A 10,554-nucleotide genomic window follows, 5' to 3' on the forward strand; every position below is an offset into this window, starting at 1 on the left:
GGTACAAAGGTATCTACATACAGAAATTGTATATTAGTAACATCTGAACTTCTCCATACGAAATGCTGGCGCTGTTTATGACCGCAGCAGCAGTATCAATTTTGGATGAAATCATAAAGAGAGATTTCAGCTGGCTACTGAAACATAAATTTACTCAGGAGCATACTGGCATGGTGTTTAACCATACTAGGATTGGTAGTAAATTTGTTCAAACAAGAAGTAAATACTCCTCTGGTTCTTAATATAAAACCCGTTTAATTAATTTGATTAGATTAAGAAAGTTATATAAGTTAGTTAATTGTAAAAAATGTTACACATTTTTTCTAAAACATCATAATCATTTTTCTTAGTACCCCTCTCTCTCTTCTGTTTGATTATAGTTGAAGGAGTATCTATAGGGGTAATTTAGAGAAAATTGATAAATATGAGAAATAAATCTTATATTTAAGACTAAAACCAATTTAATAATTGGGTCCTATATTAACGATCGGAGGAGTAGCTTGTTGGTCAGTAGAAATTAGTAATACGTACGATGAATAATTAGCTGATTATACATATGACCGTATTACTAAGGCCTATAATTAATTCTGGTACATTGAATTCGGTCTATAATGCATATATAAGCTCCAGAAACGATGGTTTGACCAAAAAAATAAAAAAAAGAACCTACAGAAACGATGCAGACTGGCATTTAATAAAAATCCAGAAGAGCCACAAAGGAAGGAGCAGATTGTAGATATTAATGATAGTACGTACAATCCATAACATCCTAGCAAATCGTCCTTTGGATTATACTGTGCAGTTCTAAATATAAAATTTATTTTATAATATAATTTACATAATAAAAAAAGGTTTTATATTTTCAACGGGAGAGTATTTTTGGTTGTTGTTTGACTGGTTTGATGGTTTTAATTAGTACGTAGTCAGTAGCCAGCCGAAACGCAAGCCCAGGGGCCATAGCCACATTAGTACAGTATATTAATATATGAAATTTATTACTTAAACTACATGTCGTACGCAGCAACTCCATCGTGTGCCGTATTTAATTTTTCGCTATGTCGCGGCCTAATTATTGTGCTTGTTACGCATAAACGACAAAAAAAAAAAAGAGAGAAAAGAAATGGAGGGGCAAAGACGTCATCTCATAATACTATATACAGGGTGGGGATTGGCTGATTGAATACAAAAGCAGCGCGTTTGGGAGACCAGAATTAAGAGGTGTTTGGATAGAAACCAAATTATGATTTCAATAGTGCTTTTACGGGTTACGAAGTAAATATGTGGAAAAATTTGTCTCATTTTACAGAAAAGTGCTTTTGAGAAGCACTTTTGAGGATTGTCAAACACCCCCTTAAGGTATGTTTGGATTGGCGTTGGGCAAAACTGACTTCTAACCCAACTGACTTTTGTAACTGAAGTTAGAGTAAAAGTCAATTAGTGTAATGCAATTTATGTTTGGATAGATGCTTTTAAAAAATTAGTTGAAAAAGTTAAAAGTTATTTGGATGATTAATAGAAAAGTTAGTTTAGTTGTAAAATGACTGAAAAGGATATGGAGTAGTGTTTGAAATTTTATATTTTTAATGTGATAATAATTTAAAGAAACACGTAAAATTTTTATGATAAAATATAAATAGTTTATTTGTAAAATTATAAAATAAAAATATTTATTACGGAGAAAAATTTGAAAATATATTATAGATAATTAATTAAATATACATAATGAACAAATATGAATATGAATTAAAATTTATTTGGTCTCTAATTAAAGTAAATAAAATCACATAACTAATTAGATCGTAAGCTTTGCACAATTTTTCCATAAGTCAGTTCGAAAAGTTGATCCAGATTGCGTTGGATAAGTCAGTTAGAAAAGTTACTTTTTTTCATAAGTCAGTTAGAAACGAAGCTTAATCCAAACAATCTTCTGAACTGCAATAAACCACAAACCTTAATTTCACGTTTTCCCGTATGCTTTTGGCATTCCAAACAGCAATCCAAACAAGCCTTAAAAGGGATTACGGGGCGTCCAACTTCTCCCCCACAGGCAATTCACATCCTATTTATTATCTTCGTCTATTATAAATTATAAATTATTGTAATATTGAGAATATGACGTGTCACGCGCCTTTCTAACAGATCTATATCTAATCTGATTTTTTTTTTTTTGAGCAAAGACATATATCTAATCTGATGATTCAGAAATAGTAAGAAAGAAAAGAAGAGAGAGGGAGAGTTTGTTAAGGAAGAAATTAAAGCTGGCGAAGACGCTGCGTTAAAGACCACCGAAATGTGTTTGTATTCACGTTTTGACACCAAAATGGACAGTTCAAATGGCAAACACTGCTCTTCCAAGAAAAGTGGTGTTTGGTTTCATGTTCTTACGATCTGACTTTTGAGGGTCAAATGTACTTATGAAAGACGCTAATGAACTTTGCTTTTAACAGTGGGAAACCACCGGTGTGGTGGTAAAGTAATACTTCTCAATTTCTTCCTAATAATAAATTAACTTCTTTATTTTTAATTATTTTGTTTTTTATATTTTTTTATAATTTTCACATTATATGCATTTAATATTAAATATGTACTACTTTTTATTATTAATATAAGAGCTAATTGACTAATTTATGTAGATTAAAAAAGTTAATTAAATTAGTTATTTGTAATAAATAGATTTTGTCTTATATTTAGAATCAAGTTAAATATCAAACAAATTCTTATATTAAACACTAGAAGTAGTATTACTCAATAAAAGTTATATGTTTTTTAGTCATTTTATATCTAAACTGACTTTCATTAATCATCCAAATAGACGGGCTTTAAACACCCGGCCCCACAAGGTCATAATTTTAAAAAAAAAAATCCCAATTTTGCTAGGCCCGCTTATTAAGCTAGTGGGCTCAGGGTCAGCCCACTGGTTTTCGGTCCGTTTAAGGGGAAAAAAATTCTATTTTTCATATTTCTCACATTTTATCAAAAAATAAAACAAATCAATAAAATTATTAATAAAAGATATAAATATGAATAAAATTAAGTCATAAATACAAAATATCATTATATCTAAATATTCATTAACATCAAAGAACATCTAAAATATGTATTAACAAGACCACAACATCCAAAAGCTTTATCAATAGTACAAATGTGCAATAGATAAATACAATCATTAATTTTTTTGAAGTTTCATCATCACTATAATCAATTGCTCTTCTTCATGAATATACTCTTCTTTATTAATAAAAATACCAAGTTTTTCTTCTTTATAGGAATTTTACTTTTAAATTTTGTAATCTAACTATTATTTTACTTTATTTTGAGAAGTATTGTTGTTGAAACTCATAAATTTCTAATTCAAATTATAGAATCGCAAGATATATAAATATAAAAATACTCTTTTGTTAAATATATAGTTTAAAAATATCAACACATATAACATAAATCAAATTATTATTAAAGTAAAAATTAACCTATTTTTTAAAATTTATTTGGATAAATAATTGTCTAAAATCAAATAAATCAAACCATTATATGAAATTTAATTTCAAAATGATAATAATAACCAAATATTCAAAATATCATTGACAATATAAAAAATTAATAATATTAGAATTATACAAAAAAAAATTTTAAAATTATAAAATGGCTTAAGCGAGCCTGCCCATTTAAGCTATCGGTTCTATAGGGCCAGCCCTTTTAAGCCTATTTTTCACTTAAAGGGAAAAATTTTAAACCCAGTCCTCACAATTTTCAGACATAAACAGATTAGTTAGTTAAGCTCAGCTCTTTTTGTCAGCTCTACAAATTCAGGAAGAGATCATTGTTTCTGATGGTTTGCATGCAAGCTCCAAAGCGCATTTGATTCACATTTTCTTGGAAAAAACAATAAAATCAACTTTCCAATAATCAAAATTCGGACGTGTTGGACAAATCGGTTTAAAAGAGTACTTGGATAGAAACTAAATCATAATTTTAAAAGTAATTTTATGGTACACGAAATAAATATATAAAAAAAATTTATCTCGATTTGTTAAAAAAAATACTTTTAAAAAGTACTTTTAATAATCCTCTAACACCCCCTAAATTAAATTTTCAATGCACTTTTTAAAAGCACTTTAAACTTTTTAAAAAGTTTCTTTCAATGCACTTTAAAAAGCACAAGACAGAAAAAAAACAATAAAATCAACTTTCCAATAGTCAAAAGTCGAACGAGTTGGACAAATTAGTTTAAAGGAGTATTTGAATGGAAGCCAAACTATGATTTTAAAAGGAAAAATGACACTAAAATACCACTTGAATTCCAAAAAGACAAATAAGGGACCTGAATAAGCAAAATGACAAAGAAGGCATCAGGTACCAATCTGGAATTTTGATTTTTGGCCTAAAGACTGAATTGCCCTTATTGTGTTCGCCTCCTCCCAGCGAAAGCAATTCCCCCCACTCGGCGAAAGAGAAACTGGCCCCACTTGGCGAAACTAATCCATCTACTCGGTGAAACTAATCCCTCCCCTCAGTGAAACCGAATCCCTCTACTCGATGAAACCAATCCCTCCACTCCACGAAACCGAACCCCCTCCAGTTGACGAAACTAAATCCTTCGCATCACCATTCTGTAGAGATTGTTGATTTGGTGGGTTTTGGTTGTGGGAAAGGGGATTTGTAGTGAGAGAGGGGGTGAACTTGTGGGAAAGACGAAGCGAAAATCAGAAAACAATGGCAAGTAATTACGTAACGTAACTGCTGTCATATGTCTGTTGGTTTTTGGTAAATCCCATTACGTGAATGGTAAATTTCACTATACATGTAGTTAATTATGAATTTTACAAAATACATATTGTGATTTACAACTTTTGTAGTGAAAGTGACTACTTTGTTAATGGATTTTGCAACCTGTTTTCAGGAGATAAACAACTTGTTTGTAAAAACTAATAAAATTTCACGCTAAATTTGACAAAACGTATAGTGGGATTTACAACTTCCGTAGTAAAAATGACCACTTATTCAATGGGTTTTGTAACTTGTTTTCAGGGGATGGGCAGCTTGTTTCTAAAAACTAATAAAATTTCCTACTAAATTTGACAAAACACATAGTGAGATTTACAACTTTTGTAGTGAAAATTACCACTTCTTAAATGAGTTTTGCAACCTCTTTTTAAGGAATTGGCAACTTGTTTCTAAAAACCAATAAAATTCCATGCTGAATTTTACAAAACATAGAGTGATATTTACAACTTTTGTAGTGAAAATTACCACTTCTTAAATGAGTTTTGCAACCTCTTTTCAAGGGATTGGCAACTTGTTTCTAAAAACCAATAAAATTCCATGCTGAATTTTACAAAACACACAGTGATATTTACAACTTTTGTAGTGAAAATTACCACTTCTTAAATGAGTTTTGCAACCTCTTTTCAAGGGATGAGCAACTTGTTTCTAAAAATCAATAAAATTTGACGCTGAATTTTACAAAACACACAGTGATATTTACAACTTTTATAGTGAAAATGACCCTTCTTAAATGAGTTTTGCAACCTCTTTTCAAGAGATTGACAACTTGTTTCTAAAAACCAATAAAATTCTATGCTGAATTTTACAAAACACAGAGTGATATTTACAACTTTTTTAGTGAAAATTACCACTTCTTAAATGAGTTTTGCAACCTCTTTTCAGGGGATGAGCAACTTGTTTCTAAAAATCAATAAAATTTGACGCTGAATTTTATAAAACACACAGTGATATTTACAACTTTTATAGTGAAAATGACCACTTCTTAAATGGCTTTTGCAACCAGTTAATTCAACGTGACAACAAAAGTTGTCACTTTTATTAGTTTTTACAAACAAGTTGTTTATCTCCTGAAAACAGATTGCAAAACCCATTAACAAAGTAGTCACTTTCACTACAAAAGTTGTAAATCACAATATGTATTTTGTAAAATTCATAATTAACTACATGTATAGTGAAATTTACCATTCACGTAATGGGATTTACCAAAAACCAGCAGGCATATGACAGCAGTTACGTTACGTAATTGCTTGCCAGTTTTCTGATTTCCGCTTCGTCTTTCCGCTTCGGTTCACTCCCTCTCTCACTACAAATCCTCTTTCCTACAACCAAAACCCACCAAATCAACAATCTCTACAGAATGGTGATGCGAAGGAGTAAGATAATAGCATTTCCAACATTCTTCTTTCCTTCTTCCCGCATTTCATCAGCGTCGGTCTTCCTCTCTCCTTTCTCTCACTGTGTCGGTCTTCCTCTCTCCTTTCTCTCACTTTCAGCTTTCGGTCTTCCCCCATTTCATCAGGGCATTTTGGTCTTTTGGCCGAAAATATGAATTCCAGATTGGTACCCAGTGCCCTATTTGTCATTTTGCTTATTCAGGTCCCTTATCTGTCTTTTTGGAATTCAAGTGATATTTTATTGTCATTTTCCCATTTTAAAAGTGATTTTATGATATACAAAGTAAATATGTGGAGGAATTTGTCTCCGTCTATAAAAAATACTTTTAAAAAACACTTTTGATAATATCCAAACACCTCCTAAAATAAATTTTTAATATATTTTTTAAAAACACTCTTAAAAGTTCCTTTAAAAAGTGCCTTTCGATGCACTTTAAAAAGCACAAAGACTAGAAAAAACAATAAAATCAACTTTCCAATAGTTAAAAGTCAAATGCTTTGGACAAATTTAGATAGAAATCAAACCATAGTTTTAAAAATGATTTTATCTGAAATAAATATGTGAAGTAGTTTTCTCTATTTACGAAAAAATACTTTTAAAAAATATTTTTGATAATATCCAAATACCCCTTAAGTTGAATTTTCAATGCACTCGTTACGCGGGGTTTTAGGGTGGACCCAAAGCAAAATCACAAGACCAACTTCCAGTTCAACTCGTAACATGTTACTGATTATATCATTGGACATTTAAAAACAAGTTAAATTAGTCCATTATTAACGGAGACAAAATAATATAGCATTATTTTGTACTGTGACCTTTGCTCATTAATATAAGGACTACATAACTAATTTGAGTGTATTAGAAAAATTAGTTAACTTGATTATTTATTAGAATGGGTCATGCCTTTTTTTTCCACTTTGAAAAGCTTAGAAATGTTCTCCCTCCATGAGATGAAAACATTCAATTGCTTTTTAATAAAATACAATAACTCAAAATAACCAGTTATTTTTTTAAGAAAAAATTATAATCAAGTCTCACGAAAAAAAAAATTACTAAAAAGTTTTAATACCAATCTAAGCAGCTTTGAAATGACAAATTTTAGAGTGAAAAATAACAACCTGTAAAACTTGTTTTGTAATATTTTTCCTTCCCTAGGCATTCATTGTAATTTTTCTTCTTTTTTTCAGGATTTGATAGTAATAACTATATACTCCTCCGTCTCTAATATAAGATATAATTAACTAATTTTATTAGATTAATGAAGTTAGGTAAGTTAGTTAATTATAAAAAATATAACATGTTTTTAAAAAAAATACCATAATCATCTTTCTTAATATCTTTCCTTCTTACCAGCGCACGCTGGCACGACCGGTAAGGGAGTCGTGTTCCCTTAACCATCATCTCTAGGGTTCGATTCCTGGAGGGATGGGAATGGAGCAAGTGTGCCTGGAGGGTCACCCCCATCATGGTCCCGACAGTACCCGAGGGATTAGTCATTGGCTTCGCTCCGATGGATACCCTGGTGCATACCAAAAAAAAAAAATATTTCCTTCTTCACTTACTTGATTATGTATGAGAGAGTATCCACACAAAAATGATAAATATGATAAATATGTTTTATATTTAGGACTAAAATTAGTTTAACAATTAGATCCTATATTAAAGACTGGAGGGGTATTTTTTTTTTGATAAATATGAGAAATATGTTTTATGATTTTTTTTCCCCCTTAAAAGGCCAAGAAATGTTCCCTACATGTGAAGGAAATATTCAATTTTAATCAAACACACGACTCGGGATAGTCAGTTTTTTAATTAATCAATGGCAATAGTAGTGTATATTTCCAAGTGTTAAACACTTTTAGTATGTTTTGATTTTGGTCATTATATTTTTTTGTTGGTTTTTTAAAACTTATTAAAACACTGAATGAACGATATCTTCAATTTCAGGAGGGATATTGGTTACTGAACCGTGGAAGTATAGCTAATAAATAAGAGCTGAAACTAGGCTTCAACGGTAGTGGTCCCATGAGATTAGGAGAGTGTTTAGATGAAAATCAAATCATTATTTTAAAAGTAATTTTACAGTATATGAAATAAATATATAGAGGAGTTTGTCTCAATTTGTGAAAAAATGCTTCTCAGAAGCACTTTTATGCGATGCCAAACATCCCCTAAAAAAGTGAGTTTGGATTAGCAGCAAGAAAAGTTACTTTTTTTTAATCTGACTTTTTTTGTCATAAATTAAATATAATTTGTAAAAATTAAATTCGATAAAAGTTATACAGTGTGATGTAATTTATGTTTGAATTGATTTTTGTTAAAAAATCAGTTTAAGGGGGTGTTTGGTATTCTCAAAACCGTGGTTTCAGAAGTACTTTTCCGCAAAACGAGGTAACCTCCTTCACATATTTACTTCGTAATCCGTAAAAGCACTTTTGAAACCATGATTTGGTTTCTATCCAAACACCCCCTAAAAAGTTGAAACTTGTTTGAATGATTAATGAGAATGTAAGTTTAGATATAAAATGATTAAAAATAATATGAATTTTATTATATACATTATTTATGTATAATGTGAATTTTTAAAAAAAAATTAAAATCAAAATTATAAAAATAGAAGGATTTGATGTATTATTAAAAAAGTTGTAAAATATTTCTTATTTTAATTGTTATTTCTACATTAACAAATAAAAATAACAACAAATAAATATGGATAGCATGATTATTTTCTATGCAAATAGCACTTCTTTTAAGATAAGAGAGATGGTATAATTAGAAAAGCTATATATATATATATATATATATATATAGCTTCAAGATAAAAATTGCTTTTTTTCGTGAAATCTTTTTCTTTTTCTTTTTTTCCCCTCTCTATCGTCATCCCAAACGAAAGATTTTGATTAGAAGTGATTGCTCACGGTATAAAGAAGGAGACTATACGAAAGGTTGACACACAAAGACTTTCCTAATCTTTCCCCCACTGGTTGGTACGACATCTACAGGAAATGAAATGGCAACTCGGATGGTCGGGAACTCTACTATCATCTAGAATCTTCCGCCGCCTCACTAGTGTAAGACGGCCTGAGGATGGGGCCTTCTTAATTAGGAGTTCTCTGTTAATTAATTACAGGAAAAATTAAAATTGATTTGAAAATCATTGTGGGGTCTATAAAACGCGTACGGTTGGACTCCTTCTCTGGCCCTTTATTCTCTTCTCACCGCATCCAGGGGAAGCCCTTTCAATCTCTTGTCTATTCTTTTCTCACCACATACAGGGGAATGGCGTTCCTTCTCAAGTGCTTCGGAGGCTGTGGTTCAACTTCTATGCAGCAACCTTCAACTTCCGCAACAATAGAAGATCTATGCCATCGTTTTTCTCTTGCCCAACTTCGAAAATCCACCAACCACTTTGACAGCCGCCTGATAACCCATACAGACGACTTTTATCGGGCGTACAAGGGTTGCATCTCCATCAATGGCGAACTGAAAGATGTTGTAGTGGAGCGGCTCAAAGGAGACTTCGTGGACTCAGACTTGCAATTGGTTAAGAACAATATCATATATAGGTGCCAGCTCCACCACCCGAATGTGGTGTCTCTGGTTGGATTTTGCGATGATGAAAATGAAATGATCGTGGTTTATGACTACCCCCCAAACGGATCACTCCGTGATCAACTGAATAGCAAGCCGCCAACAATCTCGTGGAAGAAAAGGCTAGAAATCAGTATAGGGGTGGCGCGTGGTTTACACTATCTTCACTCCGGAACCAAACGCACCCTCATTCATCGCGATATAAAACCGACTGCCATTCTTTTGGACGAGAATTGGGTTCCCAAAATCACATTTTGCAGCTTCTCTTTAAAAGGACCAAAGTTTTCAGAAAAGGATGTGAGGCCTATAGAGGCAATGATTATCGGTACTTTTGGATACATCGCTCTTGATACCTTTATGACCCAAAATTACACGCATAAAAGTGACGTCTATTCTTATGGGGCAGTTTTGTTAGAACTAATTTGTGGAAAGCCTCTTATGCAACTTAGGCGTCAGAATGATTTTCGTGATGTTAAGGAATTGCGTGATTTGGCAGAAACAGGACATGCTGAGGAAATTTTTGATCAGAGCTTGATGGGACAAATAGCAGCGGGGTGTTGGAAATTGTATATGGACATCACAGAGAGTTGCATGAGTGACGATCCCGATGAGAGGCCAGACATGGGAGAAGTTGAAGTGCTACTTGAACGTGCATTGCAACTACAAGAGGAAGCAGATAACAACCTTGCTTTTCATGCTTCTTGATTTAATTTCTCTTCTTGTTTGAATCTTTCATGCTTATTCTTCCACCGGAAAATACTTGTTTGTGTCTCTTAATTCACAGGT

The 10,554-nt window shown here is 31.7% G+C and overlaps 1 protein-coding gene across 1 annotated transcript; it reads left to right on the forward strand.

Moving 5' to 3' along the window:
• Positions 1 to 9,456: 9,456 nt before the first annotated feature.
• On the forward strand, positions 9,457 to 10,183 carry LOC114754754 (probable receptor-like protein kinase At5g38990). Its single transcript, XM_028943576.1, has 2 exons — positions 9,457 to 10,080; positions 10,175 to 10,183. The coding sequence occupies exons 1-2, from the start codon at positions 9,457 to 9,459 to the stop codon at positions 10,181 to 10,183; spliced, it is 633 nt and encodes a 210-aa protein (XP_028799409.1).
• The last annotated feature ends 371 nt before the right edge of the window (positions 10,184 to 10,554 follow it).

This window comes from Neltuma alba, unplaced genomic scaffold (genome assembly GCF_004799145.2).
Source record: "Neltuma alba isolate B1F8T4 unplaced genomic scaffold, ASM479914v2 tig00001301_pilon, whole genome shotgun sequence".
In the NCBI taxonomy this organism is placed as follows: domain Eukaryota; kingdom Viridiplantae; phylum Streptophyta; class Magnoliopsida; order Fabales; family Fabaceae; genus Neltuma; species Neltuma alba.